This window comes from Paramisgurnus dabryanus, chromosome 19 (genome assembly GCF_030506205.2).
Source record: "Paramisgurnus dabryanus chromosome 19, PD_genome_1.1, whole genome shotgun sequence".
NCBI lineage: Eukaryota > Metazoa > Chordata > Actinopteri > Cypriniformes > Cobitidae > Paramisgurnus > Paramisgurnus dabryanus.
In genome coordinates, this window is record NC_133355.1 from 32,693,173 (window position 1) to 32,720,794 (window position 27,622).

Consider the following 27,622-nt stretch of genomic DNA (forward strand, 5'->3'; position numbering starts at 1 on the left):
ATAAACAAAGCTTAATGCCTTAGAAGCTTCCTAAAAACTTCTCTCAGACAGCTCTATTAGGGTGGGGGATTTTAAACAAGTGGTTTTGCACCTATTTGGCTCCCCCTACTGGCTTAACTTGCAGTATAATTACTGATTGGCCGACTTTGCTGCCACTCAAAAAATGTAGCCAATTATTTTAAAGTGGAGGGGCAGTGAGATGCCTGTGATGCCATAAGCATCAGTTTTTCAGATTGGGCCGTTTTCTGGCTGACATTTCTAAAAGAGGAATTTCTATGAGACTGAGATGTTAAGCATGTCTAGCACTTTTTGTACGTTCGTGAATGCGGGTAGACTACCATTATTCAACAAAGAGAAGGTAAAAATGGTTTTTCATTCTCTGTCCCCTTTAATTGCTTCAAAGCAGCTTTACAATAATAAAAGCAGGAGAAAACACAGAAAAATCGGTGGACAACATAAGAAGCAGAGTACAGTGGCTAAGATTAAATTGTTCTAGCGACAGTAGTAATAATGTAACGTATAGAAGAGAGTTCTAAGTTAAGCCAATGTCAGCTGACTCGTGGGCGGCGGTGGTCATTGGTGGCCATCGGCTGGGCATCACATTGAAGAAAGGCCAGTGGATCAGTGGGTTGATGACCTTCACGGCAGCAGGAACTGGCAATGATTAAAAGCCTGCATTTTAAAGCAATAGAAGAGATGGGGAAGTTAATCTTTTAAGCAGTTCTGTGTGGGTTTACTCACCGATCAATGTGTTTGCTAGTAAAGACACTGATGAGCCACTGTAGATCCAGAGTCTTGAAAGGAATAAGAACCAGATGTGTGGAGTTGTCCATGTCCACAGCACTTTCAGGATAAATAATACGATGAGTGGTCTTAGAGCCTACATCTCTCTCAAAACCTGCTGTCGGACCCCTGTTTATCCTGAAATAGAATAGAATATCTTTGTCACTGTACATGTACAATGTTTCTCATAAAAAAGTGCACATGCATACAAAACCATAAGACAAAAAACATTTAGGTTGATGATAAACAAAGTGCAGTTAATAATAGAATATGTTGAAAAAAAATGTATATTCACAGGAAAGTCACAGGCATTGGTTACATGGGTAAGGTCAGGGGGTCATCAATTGGGTATGGCAGGGGGTGGTGTCTGCCATATCTTGGCTACCAGGTCAAGTCAATGCAAAATTATATTTTATTGCAGAATCGTAAAGAGAAATAATTTAGCTGAATGCCAACAATGAATTTACAATAGGTGCAAATAGCGTCCCTTGTTGGCAAACGCACTTGGCCGGACTGATGATGTCTGGTTGGACCACTTAAGTAAAAAAAAAAAAAAAAAAAAATATATATATATATATATATATGCACAGAATTTAACATGTTTAGTGGCGCAGGCAGTAGTGAGTATGGCTTGTAGAACTGGCTTTTGATGCGATGTGCCTGGTTTGAATTTGCCCTTTTGCCGACCTCACTCTTATCTCTTTTCCTATCACAAATCACATCGTAAAAAGACATGTTCAAAAGTGGAAATGAAGTGCCAAACGAGTGCCATACGGACTTAACATGAAAAATGAAACAAGGTTCCAGCAGGATCCTGACAGTATCCCCCCCTCAAGGGACGTGACTTGGCGACCCTCAAGGAGACACAAGACAGACTGTGGGATGATTCAGGGTAATCCACTTCTACGAGGTACTATAGTTTGGACCTCTCATCCTTACCTGTTAATCAGATTCTTATATTCTGATCTGTGCATGATACTTTTCATAACAGGACACACAAATTCTTATGGCACAGTTCCCCATTCATGCCCCAAAGTGTCATTTCATGATGCAGCGTCGAGTTACCTCGAAAGGGAGTGTCTCGGTTACGACTGCAACAGAGGTTGTGTCTCATTGCCATAACTCCTTGTGTCTGTAGCACTCGCTTCATTTTCCAGAAGCTAAAATGCGCTGTTTGCACCTCCCTTTTATACCTTCCGGTATGTTTTACACTCATGATGTCATCAATCGCAGCATATAAGACAGGCTAGTTTTACAGTTATTCAGATGCAGCATCTCATTCCCTATCTCAGGGAACAGAGGTTACAGTCGTAACAGAGATGTTAGATTTTAGTGTGGGGTCAACGCAGTTTATGAGGTGGACATGGAAGTATCTGTTTCTGTGAACCTGATAACTTGCCTCAAACATGATCACGCAAACAGCGCTGTTATCCCAAGATCACAGGCCAGATGTAATTGACTTATTCTGTTGCCTAAATTCTGTTGAACACAAGCAAAGAAAATTATTTTGATGACATGTACACAACTGACGGTACCCATTGACTTCCATAGTAGGAAAAACAAATACTATGGAAGTCAATGGTTACTGTCACCTGTGTGCTTACCATCTATTATAAAATATCTTCTTTTGTGCTCAACAAAATAAATTAACTTAATTAACTCATGTTAAGAACATGAGGGTGAAATTTTGTTTATTAAATTAATAGCAAAATAGCAAAAATAAAGCATGTAGTTATTTATTTGAAGTTGTTCATTTTTCTTTCTTTATTAAACAATGATTGAGTAACATTCATCTGTATGATCATTAGCAGACAGATATTCAGCAGACAGATGAGATCCCTTATCATATGTTTTATTAAAGGTCCCATATTTTAAAGCTTTCTTGAGTTTTATTTTATTTTATGATGTCCTTAAGAATATATATGTGACCCGTCACGGAAACCAGTGACACAAGTCGGCAGCACAAGTTTCGAGAAAATGAGAAACAAAGGTTTTTTTCAAAATTTATGATTTTCGTTTTATTGCAGAATCTGTGAATTGAGATCACGAAGAAGCCTCTCCATGTTTGAGATAGCAGTTTTTGTATATTTAAAAGCGTACATTTTGCGGTTGAAATCGGCTTGTTTTTTCGGGGATTCTAGCGTGCAGCGGGGGGCGTCATTGTCTGTTTGTGTATTTACATACTGTATAAGCAGCTTGTGCTTTTGCCCCCGCCCCCAAAGGGAACAGCGTGACTACTAAATAAGGATAGTTCGCCCAAAAATGAAAATAATGTAATTAATGACTTACCCTTATGTCGTTCACTCGGAAGACCTCCGTTCATCTTCAGAACACAGTTTAAGATGTTTTAACGTTAGATTTAGTCCGAGAGCTTTCTGTCCCCTTCATTCCAAATCTATGTACGGTTTCCATGTCCAGAAAGGTAATAAAACATCATCAAAGTAGTCCATGTGACATCAGTGGGTCAGTAAGAATGTGTTGAAGCATCAAAAATACAGTTTGGTCCAAAAATAGCAGGAATTACGACTTTATTCAGCATTGTCTTCTCTTCCAGCTTGAGCGAGAAGTCACGTGGCTGCCCTGTTCCTCAGACATGTTTGCTAGGTTTTTTTTCAAACTTATAGCATGCGTCTCCCCAGACTGTAAACGAAGCACGGGTGCACAAAACAAAAGAAAAAGAAAAGAAGCTGGGGCGGAACAAATAACAGTCAGCCGCATCGTACGTCAGCCGCGTCACTGACTTTATGCGGCGCCGCAGTCGGATGACGTTAAAGTACAGCGTGAGCTCTTCAAGAAATCTTACGGAGTAATTTAATTTTGAATCGCTCCCTCGGTACTTTGATGTCATCTCTCTGTCAGTTATTGCAGATAAGTCCAAACACACATAAGTAACACATAGATCATTGAATTCGTTATATAATTGGCTACATGTTTTGTCTATCAATAATTTCCATGAAGTCATTGGCTGATGGAGGAACGAGTGAGCGATTGGTTACATCCCTAAAGGACTTCACGTTTTCGATGGCGCTGTTTGGATTATCTATTATACTACCTCCCTATTTTAAATACAAACTTTGAAGGCGGGTTCATGTGTTTAATGGAGTGTAATCTCATATACCCTTACATGTAACAATGTAAATAGTCCTCAGATTGTATATTATATTGTATTACCAGATGTTCATGCGAAATCTGATGTAAAAAATAGACTATATATCTATATTTCACGGATTATACACATTTGTGAACAAAAATGGTCATTGTTTGATTCACACATCTGAAACAGACTGGATTCTACTTGTGATCAACACAGTGGTAAAAAGTCATGTTTGTTTTTGCATGTTGTCATTGGGACTTCTGTCATAAAATACTACATATGATGCTAGAACATCGGTATCTCAAAACGGCTTTACAGGGGTTATGGCTTAGCTAAATGAGATGTAAATGAGCCCTATTATCTCCCCCAGCTGGAAAGAAGAGTCACTTTTCATCTAGATTTTCTCGGTTTGAGTATTTCTGAGTTCCTATATTCAAATGGCCACAACTTCTCCAAATCTTATCAGATTTCCATGTGTTACAAATCATTGGAAAGCTTAGAAACTGCACTTTCAGAATCTGTGAATCACTCAAAATGGCCCAGATCCGACTTGTGTCACTACTTTCCATGACTGGTCACATATTTGCAGTTTAAGTACTTAAAACAAGCATTATATATTTTTACAGCTCCTCTTTCTGGAGCTCTGCTAAGAACAGGTTGTTTTGGCCTGTAATAAGTAATATTCTTGAGCCTCTCTTCTGATAGACCTGTTGTTTTACGGGTGAAATACACAGTTGAAATAAAGTTACCCATGGAAGTACACTAAATGTTAGGTAAGTAAACCAAGCAACACAGAAGCTAAGAGATTTCAACCTCACCATGTTTAACTTAATTTTATATTTGATATTATATCAAAACTTGTGGCTACCAAAGAAAATATAAAATCTTTTATCTTAGTGAGAAGGCGGTGCTGACCCCGTTGGGTCGCTATGTATGACACACTTTTTTAAGACTGTGATTGGTTGGTTGTCCAAGAAAGAAGAAAAAGAGTGCTTTTAAATATATGGTCTATTATAAATTATAAAGGTGTCTCTAAAAAGATCGGTCACAAACATGATCCCTGCATGATCTAATGTGTTGTGTCTTATTAACTCACTGCCATGCATTGTGTGCAACACTTTTTGAGTCCCTCTTCTGGTTTTGTCCACTTTTAATGCTGTTAAAGAAACTCTGAAGCCTCTTAAAAGTCCTCGTCCATATTCCTAACAATTTTGGACCTTAAGACCCCTTTTAAGGTTAAGATGTTTTTTGAATTACTTCCTTCTTTACTAAAATCTTTTTTTAATTTTCAGAGGAAAATTCCCACATTTCTAATAATTTTCTTAGAAATTCTTAGAAAGATTTTTTATTAATATGGGCCCAGTTGAAGTCTGAGAGCACAATTTTGCAGTTTTGCAATACAATACCATTTCATTTTATTAAAAAGGAAATTATCAACATGAAAATTTGAGTGAAAATAATTTAAATACAATGCAACAAACACTGCAAGGACAGATGATGAGGATACAACAGAAAGAGGGAAACAGTGCCGGCTGCTGAAGAGGAGTGAACTGGGAAACTGGGAGCAGAAAAACAAACAAGGTCATGCAGATGTGGCAGAACAGCACCAAACCGACAGCCACAAGGAAAAGGCACTCGGAACTAAATAAGACGACAGGTGAAACAGATATCATGGAAACAAGGGGGCGGGGTCAAACACTGTGACACTAAACAAATAAAAATCAGCGCAGGTGGAAACACGTCAACAGTCACAGTGAGAGCCATGTGCTTACAGACAAACAACACAAAACCATCAGCTCACACACTATGAACTTTTGCTGAACAATCTAACAGTCCACATTAAACCAGCATGATTGCAGAAACACCGTGACAAAGACATCTGATGATTTGTGCAAGAAATTAATGTCACAAACATGCTTTTGTCATAAATGGCCTACAGATAGCTCAGAATCTTAAATGGTTAGTTCATGCAACATTGAAAATGTTATCATGATATATTCACACTTCTGATGTTTCAACACAAATGGAGATGAGAGGTAAAGTGAGGCTATATTCTTTATCATTGCATGGAGAAAATAAGAGAACATAACAGGAATTATTGAAATGTCACCAGAAAAAAAGATGAAATTACGTTAATTATGTTAATACTACTTTCATTATTACGGACCAATTATTATGGCCTTTCTGTGTTTTCTTTGTTTCTATTTCATGTAAAGCTGTTGAGCAAGGGAAAAGCGCTATATAAATAAAATTGATTTAAATGGAAAATATTTGTATGCATTTAAAATCCTTGCTTTTTATGTTTGTTTAAAGGTTTATATTTAAAACCATTTAAGTTCAAGTTTCTCAGTGTGGTCTCAGGCATTTTGACATCTCTGTCATTTACTATCCAAAACCTATGCAAAGTAAGAACCGTCAGCATGTCCATACAGCAGCACCTCATAGTGCTTACTACACCAGCTTCACAACATCAAAAGAACCTCTGATAGTCAAATATAGCAGCATTGACCATATACATTGTTTTAAGAAACATTGAAACATTCATCTTAATGACTGATTAGCTTTACCAGTGTTTCTCAACTCCAGACCTCCCAGAATGTTTGAGATGTCTCTTTATTTAAAACATCTGATTCAACTCATTAGCTTAATAGTGTGTTCATTAGAGAGACAATTCAAACATTGTCTGTGACTGAATAAGCTCCTTTGTTTAGTAGTCTGGGCACTGATCAGGGAGTCAGACATTTTAAGGGCTGTCTCAATCGCAGTATCCTTCCAGTGCACTGGAACATTAGTTTCCTAAACATCCTCACAGTGAGCATTGACAGGAAATCAAGTAAACATATCTAAAGCTCTCCAGCTGAAAATCACGCCAACCAACTCAATAAACTTGAAATATTTGTTTTATATATCATATATATTATATATAGGACCTGATTGAGACAGCCATTCTGGAAGGAGGCTGATGAGTTGAATCAGGTGTTTCATTTATGGCGCTTTTCCATTGCATAGTACCCCACAGTTTGGTGTAGTTTGAGTCGGGTCAGCTTACTTTTGGGAGCTTTTCCACTGGGTGCAGTATGTAGTACCCGATACTTTTTTCGTACCTCCTCGGTTGGGGTTCCAAGCAACCCGAGCTGATACCAAACGTGATGCGAAAACACTGTGGGTCTGAAAGAATCGTCACTACCAGCGTCATCGCTATAATGTAAAATATTAGCTTTACCTTCATGCTAGCTTGCGCTGTCTCGAGGAAACATGTTGTCATCTGTGCTTTGCTGTAAGTTCCCAAACTCCCTTTTAGCGATGAAAAACATCCACAGGTTGACAATCAGGGACACCATAACAGTTTTATCCAGACTTGCAGTTTGTGAGGGAACATTCACGACGAGCACGTCCGCATATATGCTTAAATGCAACTTCAATGAGGGTCAGCGGAGCGCCGTCGGCTGAAGCCATGGTGTTTGATCAGAAACTGTCATTTGAGACAGAGGTAGGGATAAACTCGATGTGCAAACATCTATTTTTGGTGGCCAATTTTAGTTTTGCGGCAGACTGAGAAATAAATGAATGTATAGGAATGTACAATGACGCTCTCACGTGTACTCTCTCAATGTCACAGCAGTTGGCAGCCCAAATATAACGACACACCTATAATCCCTCCCACTAAGAAGTGATACTAAACTCGATGGAAAAGCTAACCTCGCCAAAGTGAGATGAGCTAACCCGACCCAAACTAAACCATGGGGTACTATGTATGCAATGGAAAAGCGCCAATAGAGAGACATCCAAAACATTCTGGGAATGGGAACCCGAGGACTGGAGTTGAGAAACACTGAGAGATAAGACTGATGACTCTTTTTAGGTATGAAGACTTGCGGTTAACAAACAACTCACTCACTCACCTAATGACAAGATCATGGGCATCGATGAGAGGGCCATAGTGAGACCTTTTGAGGTTGCCAGAATTACCCACTACAGCACAGGTCCTGCAGCGTCCCGGTCCAGCATCTGAATAATCTTCTTCATTTGGAAAAATCCCAAATAACATCTCTGCCACCATTGTGTAGTTTACTTTGCTCTTAAATTGTAGCTTCTGTCGAAATAGTATGGAAGAACTGAAACTGATGCTGATAATTAGTAATGCTAGAAATGAACTTTTTGAACTGACTTTGCAGGGTGAAATGTATTTCATACCCGAGATACTTACCTGCCACCACAGATAGAGGGCTTTGCTGAGTACGCTGTTTTTTTTGGTCAGTAGAGGTTGGGTGTATGGATTGTAGCGCTGTCTAAACCAGGTGTCATGTCTAAGATCCATTACACACTGATGGCATGCACACTCTCCAAACATTAGGCGTTGCGTCATCGGTCGAGAGAATATGAACAGGCAGACGACAGCGCTCACGCAAAAAGTGATGTATCGCCTTCTTTTTGTGGCAGAGTACACCATCTTTTCGGCATCTTCTCTTTTAAGCCCTTTGGTAGGAAAGGACTGGATGTTTAGGTCATCTGTAAGACTTTTCTCTTCATTAAAACTTCATACTTTGATTCGTAATAGACATGTCAGCTGGATTTAAATAGCATGTAGTCATGCAAAATGTAAAAGGTAACAAATCGAAATGAATCGTTTAGTGTCATTAACATGACATGATATTTACATATTTTATAAATATATATATAAATTTGCACACTTGCGGAAATTTGACTCTTGGCTCAAAACCTCATCAACTACTAAGAAGAACCCTTGTGATGACTAATCAAATACACTAATATTCATAACCTAGTTAGGGTTAAAAAGCAGATGACGATTTCTCAAGACCATACATGTTATACTATAAAACAGTGTTTGCTCTTAGATTTATTTGATGTAAATGAATAATAGATATGGAGTCTGAACTCACCTGCACAGCTGTGAGGACAGATGCACATGTTTCATCATGAATCCTGCTTTAATAGCAGAGTATAACTCAGCTCAACAATGCCATATCCTGAAGTCTAAGTTGCTAAATGGACAACTGCCTGTGTCTGTCTGTGTGCGTCTTTACGCTGCAATGAAAATATTTGAATAACTTCAAATGGGCCTGGCTGAACTCCTAAACACCTTCTCTGTTTTCAACATGGATGCTTTTCAAGTCCCTGTGTTTCCCTTCAGATTTTCAAGTTAAATTGTTCAAATATAAGCTATAAGAATTTTTGTCTAGTACTATTAAGGTCCAATACACCAAGCTTTAAAATTAGCACTTTAAAAAAGTTAAAGACATTAAACACACACACAAACACAAAGAGAGAGAGAGAGAGAGAGGGGGAGGGGGAGGGAGAGAGAGAGAGAGAGAGACCTAAAACCAGTCCCATCTGTCAACTGGCTCTAAAACTCCAGACCAGCACTAATGAACGCAAACAAACCACAATAAACCAAATCATTAAAGAAAGTCAAACTTTATATTTGGATCATTGGGATAATGAAAGTAAAAACCAAAGTAAACTACAATGTTTTCGGGCACTAAACAGAAAATACAGTCTGTCAGAATATCTCTCCACAGTTAGAGATGTAAAGCAGAGACGAGTCCTCACTAAATACAGACTCAGTGATCACAGTCTGGCAATAGAGAAAGGCCGACATAGACAAACATGGCTCCCAAAAGAAGAGCGAATCTGTGTCCATTGTGACAGTGACGAGATTGAGACAGAGACACACTTTCTCCTTTACTGTAGTAAATATAAAGAGCTTATAGAGAAACACTTTGACAAAATCTCAAAGCTCATACCAGAGTTTCATAACTCTTCAGACTCAGATCAAATGAAGATGTTACTGGGGGAAGACAGACACCCATCAGCTGCTGCTAAATTCATTTATCAGTTACACACCATCAGAAATAATCTACAGCCCTGATCTTGTACAGTACTTTTATTTTACCTCTCATGTGCCTCCCTAAATGTACATTTGTATACTTCAAATGTTTATATTTCAAAATCTATATTGTAAATATCCTCTGATTCTATTTTATTTTATTTGCAGTAGTACTTCATCCATCACCCAGCACCTTAGCTTAATTGCACCTTAATGTTTGTTAATATTGTGTTATTGTATGTTTCTCGTTTTATGTATAATGCTTTGGCAATATTGTAAGTGACACAATCATGCCAATAAAGTTCTTTAAATTGAAATTGAAAGGGAGAGTTTTTTTACTTTTAAGTCAAATATACTCATACCCTTGGATTTTGTGAACGTTTTGAACTTTGTGAGAAATTTAACTTTTTTAGGTTTTGTGTAAGTTGTGCTTTGAAGTGAATCGCTGTTTGCCTGCCATCCTCCTTACTGTGAGAGAGCGTTAATCATCGTCTGTCTGCTGCGGCGGCTCCAGGTTATTACTCTTGGACACTGTGCATCCATCCTTTCTACTTTTGTCGAGGTCTACCCAGACACTTAATCCTCTCTGTCCTTCATCCACCCCGAGCCTTCTTTCTTTCTTTACCCCCAATCTGCTGTGTATCGTCCAGTGGGGTAAGTTTTCCACCCTCTCCCTGGCCTGTTACTCCTTTCAGTTTGCTCTTTTCCTACACAATTTGTCTCTTGCAAGGGTGGTTTGGTGGGCTTCAGGCTAGCACGTTTTTCTGTTATCATGGTTGATTGGACAGGGTATAAAGATGCGTTGTTCGTGGCTGAGTGTTTTTTGTGTACTTCATTGTTCATAAGGTGAGTCAGCGGATGCGACAGTCAATCCCACAGTTTTTTCTAATAGTTTTTCTACAATGGTTTTTGACTACTCATCTGACGAGCTTTGCCAACTGAACTCGTCAATGCGGTTGCAAACAGTGATATACAGATCTTGTGTGTCTGTTATTGTCTCTAAGATGCAGCCATCTTCGTGCCCTTCTAAAATTTTGTACATATGTTTGAGGAGGCTTTTCCTGTGTTGTGTCCGAATGTGGCTGCTATTGTTAATAACTATCTACAATGGTTCCAGCCTCTTTTAAACATACTATAGTGCAACCATTGTTGAAAAAGCATCATCTTGATCAGCATGTCATGTACAACTATAGACCCATTTCAAAACTGCCTTTTTCAAAAGTTCTGTAAAAAAAAATTTACTCTCAGATTTCATCATATCTAAGTGTCACTGTTATCTTCGATCCTTTCAGCCTGGTTTCAGGGATCGACATAGTACTGAATCTGCACTGTTGAAAGTTAATAACGACATTTTGCTCCCTTGAGTCTGGTTCTTGTAGCATTTTAATTCTTCTTGATTAAACTGCAGCTTTTGATACTGTAGATCACGAGATCCTGCAACAGAGACTTTTCCATGTAGATGGCATCCAAAGGTCTTTGCTGGAGTGGTTTACCTCTTACCTCAAGGATAGATCATTCTCAGTAAATGTAGGGGACTGGGTATCATCTTGTGCAAGTACCTATTTTTTCAATATTGGATCATTTACAGATGGTACAGGACGCGGCAGCCCGACTGCTTACTGGCACTAAAAATGTGCTTACACCTGTGTGGTCTCTCTTTACTGGTTAAACTTTGCATTGATTTAAAAATGTTGCTCTTTGCTTTAAAAGCATTGCACGGTCTTGCTTCTCAATACATTTGTGATGTTCTCATGCTATACACTGCCTCAAGAGCCATCAAATCATCTAGCCAACTTCTACTAGCCTACAGTTCCACAGCCCAAAGGTGATCAGGCTTTCTCGGTAGCTGCTCCTAGGCTCTGAAATAGTCTTCCTCTCTCTATCATATCTGCTTCTTCCATTTCCCTATATGATAACTGGAGTAGCAACCATTTCTAGTGAGACGACCGAGCACACACTTTTTCCACTAGTCCCTCACAATCCCCCCCTCCCTCGTATTCATCTGTCCTTAAGAAAATGACTAGATATTTAAAACCTGCTCTTCCCCACCTCAAACCACTAGGTAATGATGGACAGAGCTTCACATTTTTTGCCAATTAAATTTGGCTGAAGACGCTTTCCCACATTCCAAAGCCATTTTTAAATATTCAACATAATTTCTAATTACAACTACTACGTCATCTGCGAAAGCAGGGAGCTTAATAAGATGTTTACAATTCAATGATTTGGCCTGTATACCTGTTAGCTGTCTTCTTAGTCTACACTAAATGGCCATAGTATAAAGTTGACCTGATATTGGACACCCCTGAGGAATGCCTCTATTTACTTTCACAGGAACACAGAGGCCACCAGCTATTTTTATCATACATGTGGTCTCAGTATACAACTATAACTATAAATAAATTTGTCTCCAAAACCAAAAGCCTTTAGAGTATCAAAAAGAAAAAAATTATCAACTCTGCCAAATGCATTTTCTTGGTCTAATGACAAGAAGCCTATATATACATTATTCTGAGAAATAAAATAAAAAATGTCCCGTACCAAATGCACGTTATCTAGTATTGATCTATTTCTTATATGACTGATCTTTATGTATTATTGTATACAATACACCATTTACCCTATTTGCTAAACATTTTGAAAAACAAAAAATTAAAATTGCTACGGGTTGCCAGCTCTTTAAGGATGCCAAATAACCTTTTTTTGTGGGGTAGCTTTAAAACTGCCCACTGACATCTCAAATGAGGAACTCTTTCTTTTATACATTGTTGGAATACCTCAAAATAATAATTACAAAAACATTCCAAAACTGGTGTACATCCTGAGGAAAGTCCAATAACAGCAGCAGTAATCTCTTTAAAGTGAGTTCAGGGTCTAAGAATTTTTTTGTATTCTGACGTCAAACTCGGAAGTTCTTGCAAAAATTGATTCACTGTTCATCTAAATTGTAAACAGCATATAAATTTAAATTCAAATCCACAGCCAGTTTGCACATCACAATTGGGTCTAATATGTTGCATCCATTATTGTCCTTTAAAATAAACATCTGTTTTTCTTTACTTTTTTCTCTGAAATCATCTCAGGCCTGAAGTTCTGCATTTCTTTGGCCTCATTAAGCGTTTAATTAGGCCGAAAGGCATTAACAGCCTATATCTTTAGGTGGTAGATGGGACGCTCCAGAACTCAAGGTTCACAGGCCCTCAAACTTGACCTGGCCGACCACCGAGGGCCCTTGGGTCGCAGCCCTGAGTTCTGCAGCTCTAGATGCTTCCTGAGCCTATTTCACACTGGGAAAATAACTGCTGCACGAGGCCTTCACATGCAAATGCTACCATAAAGGTCTATGTAAGGAAGAGAAATGTATGAAAAATGACAACAAATAATTTTTTGCACCTCTCGACATCACCCGGTATGTTGCCAAGGGCAACTTGACACAACTTTCTGTAAAGTTTGGAGCCCAGGGACAGGAGCCAAAATAATGTATTTTGCAGCCACCCAGAAAAATTCCAACATCCAAGAACATCCTTTTAATAAAATTTGCAGGTGGACAGTGCAATGTCTTAGCTCTGGAATGTCCTAGAAAACCAGAAACACCACTCCTGTTTAGGTCTCAGCAACTGTAATTTTTATTCTGATTATTTACTTAAATCTGTGCTGCATACTGTATGAATGATGCATGTCTGATGGGTAACATTGTGACTACAATTGAAACTATAGATCCAAAGCCATTCTTCATGAATCATAACTTGTATAGCACAATAGTTACAGTACCATCTTCAACTTCAGTGGCTTCAGCATTTTGGATGCTTACAAGTCTGTGTGAGGCCACGGGTCTGTGCAATAACCTTTGGTTTTATGTTGGTAGACCACTTCTCCAACAACTTTGCAGCGGTCGCCTCACCAAATAGAAGTCCAAAATCTTGATCAATCTGCAAATCATGCACCTGTTTGTGGTTGACGTGGCCGTTTTATCTGTCCCTCTGATGCTTCTTTTTGTAAAGTTTTAATTGTCCACACCAAATATCCACTTCCATCTTCTGCATTGTAATAATGCTCCTGTGAATAGAACAATACAAAGACCAAGTAGTTTTACATTTCCTGACTAAAGAAATGAATGCCTTATCAATTATAATGCAAATAATATCTAAACTGCAATATAAAAAGTATATCCTCTAGGGGTGGCACGGTTCACAGAAACCCTCGGTTCGGATCACGGTTCTATGGTCACGGTTCTCGGTTCAGTACGGTTCTTGTTGTTATTTTTTCTTTAAATTTTTTAAACTCCAGAAATGTATTATCTTATTAATGTATTAATTATCCATAATTTAGGATACAGGATTAAAAAAGTTATATCATGTAATCATGCACAAACTGAATTTGACTTTAAGCACATTATTGGGACCATCCCTGAGGAAAGCCAGATGAGATTTTGATACAGAAAGAGGGAAGACATTGATGATTTCAACATGCTTTTCATTTATTTGGCAAAAAAGAGAATGTGTATTGCCATCTACATGAACTTTCTGTGCATTTTTAGCACACCAAGATAACTTGCATTTATTAAAGAGCACCTATTATGGGATACACGTTTTTAAACATCCTTTTGTGTGTAAGTGTGCATTAGTACATGCTAACGATATTCAAAAAGTACGTACCTCAAAGAAAACGATGACGCGAGTTATCGTCTCTAACGTTCGAGGACAACAAAAAACACTCGGATTGTAGGCAACAGTTTACTTCCTGGGATTAGTGACGTAGATAAGACCAACATTATCATAGTTCAGCCCTCTCTGCTTTGCTTGGGTACGCCCTCAAAGACAAGGGTGGGGAGCGCCGAGTCAAGAGAGCTAAAATGGCGGAGGTTGTGAGTCCCTGCTTTGACTCTGTTTGCAAACTCTTGTTTCATTGTTTAAGCGATTAAATCTCTCGAGTAGACGCTGTCTCTTTAGATGCGAGGGAAAAATAGCACTTTATGGACTTCCACAGAGGACATCATGTTTAATACGGTTCCGGAAAAATCCAGTCAGAAGTTGTTCACGGAGTTTTCACAATAACTGCTTCTCATGAACCGAAGCTGGATTTGCGCGACGTCTCCTCTTGAAAGTTGGATTACTGTGCACTTCTGGATCACAGGCTGTAAGTATTCACGTTTATTATTTGCCTTTTACTGTACGTTACGTAACCGGTAACCGGAGATTAACATAATGTGCGTGTAGAGCTAAGCTTGCAAGCTAATTGTCTTGTGTTGTAATACTGTATTTCATAAACAACGTACCATATTTACACACGTGTATGTTGAATTATGCAGACTATCGTTTTTTTTATCGATGTTGGTTTAGACATGTTTACAAACTTGCTAAGTTGCTAAGCTAAATACAAATACAAATGCCAGCTAAACTGTTACCAGTAAAATTTGTTCTCATGATCAAACTCAAGAAACTCTAAGTACAGATGATTTGTTTAAAGTTATATGTATTTTACTGTTGTATTTACTTGAAGCTTTCTTAGATTTTGAAACGAAGTAAACACATGATGTGTGTTGCTAATGTTGGGCCATGTAATATGTAATATTCTCTGCATAATAATAGGAACCCAGGCAGTAGCATCGTTTCACAATGTTTCCATCACCATCATCAGTGGATGCCTTTGCTGTCCGTAGCCTGAGATTTCAGATTTGCAGCAAAATTTTTTTGATTTTCTCATTTATTGGAATGCTGTGCAGGTATTTAAGTATTTTAGTAACTGTGTTATATAAAGCAGTATTTACTTTTACAATAAATTAATTGCTTGTTTATATTTTACAGGTATTTGTACCTTGCAGCCATCCATTACAATGTCACCAAGCCGTAACAAAAGCAGGAGAGGGAAAGTACAAGGCTATGTTCCCAAAACACACAAGTGACATACCGTAAGCAGTAATGTTTTATTTCAAATACATTCATAATTAAAAAACTTAATGTATGAAGCAGGGAAATAAATGATCAAAACAAAAGATTTATTGACTGCAATATTTCTACAGTTATGTGGAGGATGTGATCAGGCTTGTGTTTGATGAGGTATTTGAAGATAAGCTGAAGGAAGCCCTGATTCCAATGGACCTGGCATCACAGTTTGAGAGACCTTCAAATGAGGACGTGATTGCATGCCATCTTCAGTGCAGGGGTCGTCGAAAGCCAAAATTGTGACCGATCTGATCAGGAAGCTCCAAGCGTATCTGGAGAACAACACACAACAGGATGATAACCTTATAGTGTCGTCTTAAATAGCACCAGCTGACAAAGCTTTGATATGCCATTTATCTGAATAGATGGCTGTAAGAAATGAATTGAACAATTTTTGAAACAAGAGCACAATATGGTTACTAAAGTATGTTTATTTGTATATTGTTTAACATTTAAATATATATTTGTAATAAATAAAAAAAACTTTTGACTGACTATTATATTTTCTTTAAAGTTACATCTTTTGTTCTTTTGGGTACTATGTTACTATAATGATACTTTAGTGTTATTGGTTTAAAAATGTAATTAAACTTACTCTAGTCCTGCACCTCAAAGGCTTTTAGTCGGTACAATAAATGTTCTGTGTGTAGGGATTTAGACAATTTGTGCAAAACCTGGATGATGAATCACGCAGGTAAGAGGCCCTGGAACCTGTTGCATTCTCCTTAAAGGAATAGTCTACTCATTTTCAATATTAAAATATGTTATTACCTTAACTAAGAACTGTTGAATCATCCCTCTATCATCTGTGTGTGTGCACGTAAGCGCTGGAGCGCGCTGCGACGCTACGATAGCATTTAGCTTAGCCCCATTCATTCAATGCTGCCATTTAGAGATAAAGTTAGAAGTGACCAAACACATCAACGTTTTTCCTATTTAAGACGAGTAGTTATACGAGCAAGTTTGGTGGTACAAAATAAAACGTAGCGCTTTTCTAAGCGGATTTAAAAGAGGAACTATATTTTATGGCGTAATAGCACTTTTGGGAGTACTTCGACTCGCCTGAAAAGTCCGCTCCCCTTCTCACTCTCATAATGGGAGAGGGAGGGTGTTACTGCGCCAAGTCGAAGTACTCCCAAAAGTGCTATTACGCCATAAAATATAGTTACTCTTTTAAATCCGCTTAGAAAAGCGCTATGTTTTATTTTGTACCACCAAACTTGCTCGTATAACTACTCGTCTTAAATAGGAAAAACGTTGATGTGTTTGGTCACTTCTAACTTTATCTCTAAATGGTACCATTGAATGAATGGGGCTAAGCTAAATGCTATCGTAGCGTCGCAGAGCGCTCCAGCGCTTACGTGCACACACACAGATGACAGAGGGATGATTCAACAGTTCTTAGTTAAGGTAATAACATATTTTAATATTGAAAATGAGTAGACTATTCCTTTAAAACCTAATAAGTAAAAACATAGCACTTATAAGTAAGCAGTCTTTCATAAAAGAGTTTACCATAGTGAAATAATGTAGAACATTCATTTCAATTAATACTTTGTGCTACATTTGGTGTTTCCATATAGTTTGCACAGTAATATAGTATGTAACAGTCTTTTATAATAAAGTTTACTATAGTAAAATAATGTTAACAAATGAAATAGTTTTATAATCATTTCAACAAATACTTTCTATGTGCTACATTTGGTGTTTCCATATAGTTTGCACAGTAATATAGTATGTAAGCGGTCTTTTATAATAAAGTTTACTATAGTAAAATAATGTTAACAAATGAAATAGTTTTATAATCATTTCAACAAATACTTTCTATGTGCTACATTTGGTGTTTCCATATAGTTTGCACAGTAATATAGTATGTAAGCAGACTTTTATAATAAAGTTTACTATAGTAAAATAATGTTAATAAGTGAAATAGTTTTATAATCATTTCAAAAAAATACTTTCTATGTGCTACATTTGGTGTTTCCATATAGTTTGCAAAGTAATGTAGTACGTTATAATTACCTTTTGGATGTCTTTGCAACACATTTTCGTCTTCGTTTAGCATTCTGGCAGAGCTAAGGACACCTAAAAAAGTTAAATCCAATCGCGTTCATTGACGGAGATCGTTTATATCGTAACGGCCGTCTGAACTCTCTGGATCGAGCTCGAAGTGTTAAGGCAGTACAGACACCATCGTTTATAGAGAAATATAGCGCTTGTTTACGTTGCCTGTGACTCTCAGTCAGAACCGGAAAACCCACGCGTAGTCAGGGGCGTAACCTTTCAAACACACGCCGAACCCAGTTGACCAATAACAGTTGAGTAGTCATCTGACCAATCCGAATACACTAGACATTTTGGGAGGCGGAGACAGGAACTAAATCCGAGCGTTTTCCAGACATGCAGAAATCGGTGAGGTATGTAAGCAATTTATAAGACTCACAGTGCATTAGTTCAAGTTTTAATAACATGTATGTACTATGGGATATTACAATAACGTGCTAACGTGCTAATTTATTAGCATAATTGGTGCTCTTTAAAATGCCAACTTCAGTGTAGCTCTAAGATTTATCACTGAGAGGCTGCTTTAATACTGAGAGTTTATGTGGACGAGAGAGAAACATAACTTTAACACCTGTAATATTTAAATCCGTCTCTTTTGTCCACTTCTTACCATTTCTGTCCTGATTACTTTGAGGAGCAATTTCTGAAATAAGATCGGGCAACTTTCACACGCTAGCAAAATGAAACTACGCGGAAATCAGCCGCTTTAATTTTATCAATGAAAGGCTAAAAATAGCGCTGAATACGAAAAGACGTAAAACATTGTGTTCAGTTCCTCAGATTAGATAAATGGTCGGAGAGAAGGCGGTCTCCTTTGGCTGTTCGAGCACATTCAACCCATAGACTGCAGTTCAATCTATTGTTTTATGTCCGCTGTCATCATAGGTAACATGAAATAAAAATATGTTTCCACACACCAAACTTATACGATGCTGGCACATCCTCCAACTGCGGGCAGACTTCCTTTTTTCTCCCACTTGCCATTTCTACACGTAACATAACCTGCAGTTACTTATACTCCAAACCAGTCACCTCTTCTTTCGCGCGAAAGGGAAACACGCTATCTCAGGTCACATACAGGGCATGAGACTACATTGCGCATGGCATGAACCGTTGAACCGTGCGGCACACACGCGCTCCGAACCGAGACAAGCGAACCGAACGGTTTGGATTTTTTTCATAGACCGTGCCACCCCTAATATCCTCCTTTAAAGGTCACGTTCTTTCTCAGGGCTTGACATGAACTTTTTGAGGAACTTGTCCTTCGGACAAGTAAATTTGTGTTTCACTTGTCCATGCACAAAAGTCACTTGTCCGGGTAAAGATTTATAATATAATGTATTTTTTGTGTTTTGCTAATCAGCAAGGGATTTTTCATGGGTGGCCAGACAGGGGCCAGCAGTTACTTTGGGGTGGCATATAAAATCTCTATCATCCAACCTTAAAATACTTTAAGTATTATAGGTGTGTTAATCAGAATAATGTATAACATTCAATTGCTACAATACTTTAATTTTTTTAATGAATTGAGATTAACATACAATTTATAGTCATAATTCAACCTCCATGTTTTTTAAACTATTTAATCAAATAAAAAATTTGAAATTTACTTTGAAACCAGAATGTATATCTCCCATTGCTGAAAAAACTATAGAGACCAGAAAAGCATGTGAATTTTGAAGGCTATATTTAATGTATTTTATTAAGATTTGTTTGGCTGCTTCTTGCTACTCTTTTTGAAGAAGGATGCTATATCTGCTGCCTTTCTCTTCATTTTTCCCACATTTCAATGATTGTCTGACATTAAAACACTAAAGCAAAACATTAAAATATTACCATGTTTTAAAAAACTTATTAGGGTAAATGTATCCAGATTATCTGTTATATAGAAAATCAATCTTAATCCTAGCATTTACGTTGTAATGTTCGTGTGGGATTTTTAATGTACAGTGACGAACTCTGTCATATTTAAATCGGATTTTAAGCCCATTATGTGTTTTTACCGAACTTTAAAAGAGAAAACGCAGTGATGAAACGCGGTTGAAGTGTCTGTCATTTATATTCACGCCGTAGCCTGAAGAAACATCACTCTCCACTCCATGCTGTCCCGCGACTCCCGCCCCTCCGTGTTCGTCGATCAGGTTTCATGCGCGCGCAGCTTGTTCAGTAACAATAAACAGTTAACATGTAAACGTTTGTGTGTGTCGGCGCGCCGCGCTCTCTGTTCAATATTCCGCTCGGTGTTTGCGCTGCGCATTCTGCTCTTTCGTTAACGGCACGAAACGTTAAGTAACATTGTTTGAAATTTAACTTGTCCAGTCGGACAACTAATTTTCTCTTATACTTGTCCTACAAAAAATCCACTTGTCCCGGACAAGCGGACAAGCCTTAATGTCGAGCCCTGTTTCTGATCCCATTTCAAATTTTAGTTAGTGTGTAATGTTGCTGTTAGAGCATAAATAACACCTGCAAAAGGATAAAGCTCAAAGTTCACTGCCAGGCAATATATTTTCTTTAACAGATTCACCTTTCAAAGCCTACAGTGAATGGCTGGTTTGGACTACAGCCCTCTACTTCCTGAATTAATGGCGTCAATAAAACAGTTTTTGACTAAACTCCCCCCACAGGAATACATCAGTCACCAGCTTTGGCTCAAACGTTTCTGCTAAGCAAAGCTGCTGTCAAATCAAAACACACTGAATAAACTACACAATCAGAACTCGTTACATATTTCTGAAGGAGGGACTTCATAGAACAATGAAGACATCAGCCTGTTTTGAGGACAGTGAAAACAGCGCTATACAGACAAGTAAATTGTGTGAAAAAATACCATGTTTTTTTTACACGTGAATCCTTGAACATGTGTTTTAATGTGCACTGTAAACACAATCAAAGCTTCAAAAACACAGAAAGAACGGGACCTTTAAATCACAAAGTTTGAGAGGCAACAGGTACTTGCATAACTAAGCTTGCTCCTGGGGTCAGTAAAGCATGGGAATATGGAGATAAAACCCTTTGCACATTCTTCCTTCAAACTTCGGTAAGGGCAAGATCTACAAACAGAAACATAAACCAATTAAAACCCGTAACATCATAAAAATCAATTTACAAAGTAGTGTATGAACAACCTACCCATATTCCTTTGTTAAATGTGCTACCAAGATTTTCACCATGTCACGTCCGCGGCCATCTGAAAGACTTTGTGTGAGGGTATTCCTTTATGACCTTCCCGCCTCCAGGGCTGCCCTTTAGGATATTTTCGATCATCTGGAGGGGGATTATGTTAAATAGAGCAGAGATGAGAAATTATTAACTGACAAGTGTATACTTTATACCCTAGTCAACATTTGAGGTGGATCAAAAAAGTTTACATTTGGTTTTAAGCTTTTAAGGTTTTTAACCACTGTAAATGTTGACTAGTGATTTTCAAATATTCTTACATATTTAAGTATAGATGTAATTCAGAGGCAAATTTGGTGATTCTTACCTGGACTAGATGACATTCCTCGGCTTGATTTTTTTCAGGAGGATTTCTAATCAACACTGCGGTCCCATCAGACTCTGACGTGCCCTCAGTATTAGATAAATAATCTTCAATATAATCCATATCAATAGTATCCATATCAATAATTATCTGTTCATACAATTTTGATGGCATGCTATTGAGAATTAGTCCAACTGACATATTAGCATATGCAAATCAGTGAATTGGTGAACACTGCTAAAAAAAAACTTGATAAGCATGTCAAACAATTTACCATCAAGGCTTGTTGTGCTTTCTGGGATGAAGATTTCTAGGACACCAAAGTCTGGTCATGTCAGCAGATATTATTCCTCATCAACCTCTGTCTTTAAGTCAGCAAAGACATTCATTGTAGAAAGATTAAACTTCTTGGCAACTAAAAAAAGACAAACCATTGCCAAATAGACAAAGGCCAGCAATGCCAAATTAACAAGTTATTATTAAGTTATTTTTATACCATATCAGGTACAATCATACACTTATATTACTATTAAAAATGTTTTAGAGGAAAGTATTAACAATATTAACTCTTACCACATTCAAAAAATGTGTGAAATGGTTGTGAAGAGAAAATATATTTCTTGCTGTCTTTGAACTTTACTCTGACAACGTTGTTGGTTTGCATCCTGAAAGAAACCAAAAACACAAAGTTAAACATAATACCTTACGTTCCATAAGAAACAGATCACATTACTGTCCGAAAAGGCATAACATTGATGCACAGATCAATCTGGCTAATGTAACCTAACTCTTTACCGAGTCACGTACATGTGGTGCACAACTCCAGACGCTCGTCAGTTTAACTTCACTTTACTTTGACAAAGCTGTTGGTTTACATCCTGAAGCAACCAGAAACACAAAGTTAAACATCATACTTTTAGTTACAACAGCTCACGTTATCGTCCGAAAGGGATAATGCGAACCAAACTGACTAACCCTCACTTAACTCTTTACTGAGTCAAATACATGTGGTGAAACTCAAAACGCCCGCCAAAATATTAAGTTAGTGGACAAACATTTCATAGGCAGTAAGCAAGTTTCACCGGTATCAGTTATCATTCGTAATCAGTATGTTAGTTATGTGCTTTCCAGATAACTTCTATACATGTAATTAACTTATATAACCTAAAAGTTTTAAATTATAGAAGTTAGTTCTCACGTGAGAAAGTTAACTCAGTAATATTAAAAAACGTGGCAAAATGACTAAGATCAAAACAGAGGCGAATATTCTGGAAATTAATACTAAGATTTATAAAATTCACTTACTTCACCATCCAGCAGAAAAGCAGCTTGTCTTCTTAACCAGCTGTGATCGATATGGCCATTACCAAGCGTGCCGCACAAGCCCTGAGAAGTGAAGCCAAAACGTCTCGATCGCCCCCCAGTGACTGGTCCCAGTATAGGTCATAAACCCCGCCTACCCATGTTATTCAATGGGCCTTGAGACCAACTAAAAAATTAATTACACTTCAATTATCTTTTTTCCGAGGTTGGTTTCTGTCATTTACTGTTGTTTTTATCACGCTGATGTAAATTTAAATGTTTGTTTTTAAAATAGGTTTGTGTTTAGTTAGTTATTTAATGATATTAAAACGGTGGTGTCACGTCATGATTGACAGCTGTGATATCGTGTGATATGCGCATTCTACGAGAGCGAGGGCGGTGTTTTGACTTCACGGCTTCCCTTCCTGCTCACTACTGCGCATGACTGGTCCCGAAATCGCTATTGCGCAAACTCAAGACCCAAGATGTCAGCGCCATATCGGGACACTGGCGGCTTCACTTTTCACCAATGGAAGAGAGTGAACAGGCATCGTCCATCTTTTTTACAGTCTATGGCCGTTACCAAGGGAGTCACGGTGAGTGAAGCCAATATTTATATCGCCCTCTAGTGGCGGGGTGCCGTGTAGGTCATAAAGCCAGCAAACTCTATGTAAGCGAATGCTACGTGAACCAAACTTAAAAATCTAATTACACTTTTATACAGGCACCTCACAGACTCTGTGCAGGCTACCTGCTGCCCGCAGGCACCACGTTTGGAGACCCCTGTGTTAAGAAATATCAAGGCAAGGTGTTTTTAAATTAAGGCAGCTCAAACATGCATTTTATTCTGGGAGTAGGATAAGACCTGTCCAGCAAACCGCCCCATAATGTGAAGTACCTAGGCCTACATTATGCTTGTTTTGCCTATAATTACCAAAATGATAAATTGAAACTGAATAAATAATTACATAATAAAACTGGTTAAAAAAAGTAGCTTGAATGTAGCAAGCTACTATTGATGTAGCTTAGCTTGCTACATTTCCCAGGGGGGTAGCTTCAGTGTAGTGAAGCTGCTTTTAATGTGAAGTAACTGGTAGCTTAGCTCACTACATGTTCCAAGTAGCTTGCCCAACACTGTTAATAGCATTCCAGTCATAGCTTACACAAGTTATGAAATGGACATAATAAGCAACAACATCCCAACCATAGCTTATTAAGTTACAAATGGGAGACATTAAGCATTCCAATCAAAGCTTTGCAATGTGCAAAGTTGCAAATGTGCATAATTAGCAACATCATTGCAATCAAAGCTTATGTAAGTTACAAATTAGAGATAATAAGGAATTTAATCCCGATTAAAGCTTATATGCCCTTGTGAAAAAAAAGTGTGCTTAAGTGTACTTTTATAAAGTGTACTTATTACATAAATAATACACTTTAAGTATATACACTTAAGTGTGAATTAAATGCAATCTTTTCGGCGCACTGAATGCACATTAAGTGTAATTAATTTAACATATATCATATATTAAGTTGAAATAAAATGTAATAAGTTGCCATTAAGAGTGATTTTTTGGAACAACTTAATTGGTACTTTATTACAACTTTATATCTACTTTCATAATTGCTTCTAGTGTTTTTAAAATATACTTAAAGTGCACTACACAATATAAAGACATGAAATTAATGTGATTTAAAATGCAATTTAATGTCTGTTAACAATACTCTTAAGTGTGAATTAAATGCAATCTTTTCGGCGCACTAAATGCACATTAAGTGTAATTAATTTCACATATATCATATATTAAGTTGAAATAAAATGTAATAAGTTGCCATTAAGAGTGATTTTTTGGAACAACTTAATTGGTACTTTATTACAACTTTATATCTACTTTCATAATTGCTTCTAGTGTTTTTAAAATATACTTAAAGTGCACTGTTCAATCTACTGTCAAGCAATTAATGTGAAATTAAAAATAAGTTAATGTATATTAACAGTACATTTAATTACTCATTAAATGTAATGTTTCAAATACAAGTTTGCCAAATAAATTCCAATATATAAAATTAAATGCAATCAGTTGAACTGGGATTTCAGTGCAGTGAAGTGATTTCATTGCATCTTTCTACAGTATGTACTTTAACTACTTCTATTGTATGTGAAATATGGTTATGTACTTCTCAAAATACTGAAAAACAAATCTAGTTAATTAAATATGTATTCATTTCAGTTTAATGCATTGCAAACAAACAAAAACCACAATGCTTACACTGACAATAAAACAGTTTGGTGGTCAAATTATGAATCAGATTTTTTGTTTTGCAAAAGTACATTTAATAAATTAATTATGAGTTGTATATGTCCAAAAAAAAAAAAAACCTCATTTTAATATTGTTAAATTGGAATCAAACAAACAACTATCAATATTGAATAATTACATCCCTTAGAAAAAAATAAACTCAAAGTTATTATTTTTTTACATTTTAACAGACAACTAAAAAAGAACTGCATGAACTTTAAATTAACAAGTCTTTGGTAGGTCACATCAGTCTAATGATCATTTATTAAATGTGTTTAGAAATATTGCCATGAAAGTGTACTTTCTTTATGTAGCGGGTATTAACTCACTTACTTATGGACCAGGCATAATAATAAGATCAGAAGGGTGCACCGTACGAAGGAGGAGGTAGCAGTGATAGTGAGCAACAAGCAGAGACAGAAGGTAAGTTGATTAATACAGTAAATTATTTTACTTTGAGTATTAAGAAACCTTTCTATTTCTTTCCTTAATCACAAAAAATAGTAACAACAATGAAAACACAATTAACTATATAAACTATGGGTGCACCCTCTAAATTACTTCTCATTTACAGAAATCACAGTCACAATCAATGTACAAAGATGGTACAAATTATATATGTAACACACTGAAATCAGTATTCAAGTTCAAAGTTCTTATCAATTGGAGTATTGATCAGTCTTAAATTATCAGAATTGTGCTTCTGAAATGTTTCAGTTCAATAAAGTAAACAAACAAAATAAGGAAACAGTTTCTGAAATGTATCCTCTTACTTGTCTGAAGAAAAATATTTAAAATAGAAAATTGTCCTTTCCTCTAGATTCGTGATCCAATCAGGTCGAAATGGGAGGCTCGCCATCAATTAGGAAAATCCAGCTCAAGGAATGTTCATACGAAAGGAAAAAACATTCAATATTGTGTATCAATAATGATTAACAATTGTACATAATACAGGAAACAAATAAAATACATACATAAGTGCCATCATCATAATAAATGACAATTTAGACAAATACCTGTCCATTCACGTGTTTCTCTCTCTTTTTGTCTTTCACAGGCACGTGCAACCAAAATGGCGTCAGCGAACAGCAGTGAACACAACGCACCATGTGGTTTTACATAATCACACTGCAATGAACAATCCAACCCATATAACATCACAATATAACACTATTTTGTCTCGTATGGATTAAACAAATAAAATGATATGACATTTAAAGTGTTGACATTCGTTTTTATGGCTAATTATAACATTGGTAATTATAACAAACTCACCAGGTCAAAATGAAAGCTCAAAAAGTGCTCAATCCACACAATCACGCTGTATCATTGAATATATGCAAGTTAAATTCTGATCTCTTCAGTTTATATGAACTTAAGAGTCATATTTAATCAAATTAAACACTCTCGCGTTAGATCGAGTGTCTCTGTCGCTCTGCATCTCTCCTCTGAACTGATGGTGCGTTCCAGGCAGGTTTTTAAACCCGTGAGTTACGACTTCAAAACCACGACTCACGACCCTATGCGTTCCAGGCAGCCTGTAACTCGTGTTTTTACAACCTTCTACCGGTGAAAGTGCACTGGAACGGCAGTCAAACCCGTGACTTCCCACCCGTGAACTCGTACTAGATCGATGTACTCCCAGTTCAAAGTCGTGAGTCGTGGTTTTGAAGTCGTGAGTTACGGGTTACAGGTTGCCTGGAACGCAGCATGAGACGCGATCCGAAAGCAAAAAAGGGGCGGAGCTTACAATTAAACACTCCGATTGGTTTACTCATTTCAGATTTATAATTCAGATTGAATTATTCACATGTATTTCCTCATTTATAAAATAAATGTAGATGTATGAATAGTCTCTATTATATTTAAGCACACTTTTAAAATAATAATATTTAATTATTTAACCAGGGTTACATTTAAGTAAAACTAAATTAGACAAAGTGCATTTTTAAAAAGTGTAATTAGGTATGTTAAGAAATATTGTGATGAAAGTGTACTTACTATAAGTTAAGCTTAATTAGACAGTATTAAAAAGTGCATTTTTAAAAGTCCACTTAAGTGTGTTTATAAATATTATGTTGAAAGTGTACTTACTATAATTTAAAATTAATTAGATATTATTACAAAGTGCATTTTTAAAAAGTGTCCTTAAGTGTGTTAGTGAAATATTATTATGAAAGTGTACTTACTAAAAGTTGAAATTAATTAGATATTATTACAAAGTGCATTTTTAAAAGTGTACTTAAGTGTGTTTATAAATATTATAATGAAAGTGTACTTACTATAATTTAAAATTAATTAGATATTATTACAAAGTGCATTTTTAAAAGTGCACTGAAGTGTGTTTATAAATATTATAATGAAAGTGTACTTACTATAAGTTCAAATTAATTAGATATTATTACAAAGTGCATTTTTAAAAGTGCACTTAAGTGTGTTTATAAATATTATGATGAAAGTGTACTTTCTTTAAATTAAGCTTTATTAGACATTATTAAAAAGTACATTTTTAAAAGTGCACTTAAGTGTGTTTATAAATATTATGATGAAAGTGTACTTAATATAAGTTAAAATTAAATACATATTCTTACAAAGTGCAGTTGTAAAAAGTGCACTTAAGTGTGTTAATAAATAGTGTCATTAAAGTGTATTCCATTTAATTACGCTTAAGTGGTCTTTAATTTATATTATATTATATTATCAGCAAGTGCACTTCTCAAAAAGTATACTTTTATTATTTTAAGCACACAAAAAGCATGCTTTCAATACACTTAAGTACGCTAATTTTTCACAAGGGTGTTTTAA

The 27,622-nt window shown here is 36.7% G+C and overlaps 1 protein-coding gene and 2 long non-coding RNA genes across 4 annotated transcripts in view; 1 reads left to right on the top strand and 2 right to left on the bottom strand.

Moving 5' to 3' along the window:
* LOC135735099 (CMP-N-acetylneuraminate-beta-galactosamide-alpha-2,3-sialyltransferase 1-like) overlaps positions 1-9,106 on the bottom strand; it is a 473,227-nt gene extending 464,121 nt beyond the window's left edge. Inside the window, exons 1-4 of one of the 2 annotated variants that reach the window (XM_073812757.1) lie at positions 8,779-9,106; positions 8,085-8,353; positions 7,780-7,970; positions 742-921 (exon numbers count right to left, since the gene is read on the bottom strand). In XM_073812757.1, the coding sequence (XP_073668858.1) occupies positions 742-921; positions 7,780-7,970; positions 8,085-8,353; positions 8,779-8,806 (668 nt within the window). In that variant the 5' untranslated portion in view covers positions 8,807-9,106. The remainder of the gene's footprint in view (positions 1-741; positions 922-7,779; positions 7,971-8,084; positions 8,354-8,778) is intronic. The other variant, XM_073812756.1, reaches the window with a different exon arrangement.
* Positions 9,107-15,318: 6,212 nt separating this feature from the next.
* On the top strand, positions 15,319-15,944 carry LOC135780067 (uncharacterized). Its single transcript, XR_010544945.2, has 3 exons — positions 15,319-15,447; positions 15,530-15,633; positions 15,745-15,944. It is a non-coding gene; the product is annotated as an uncharacterized lncRNA (long non-coding RNA).
* A 4,628-nt stretch (positions 15,945-20,572) lies between these two features.
* On the bottom strand, positions 20,573-22,577 carry LOC135735062 (uncharacterized). The gene is made up of 7 exons (XR_012335428.1): positions 22,521-22,577; positions 22,023-22,093; positions 21,789-21,880; positions 21,490-21,630; positions 21,219-21,322; positions 20,864-20,998; positions 20,573-20,784 (listed from the first exon to the last, which is right to left on the bottom strand). It is a non-coding gene; the product is annotated as an uncharacterized lncRNA (long non-coding RNA).
* Positions 22,578-27,622: the final 5,045 nt, after the last annotated feature.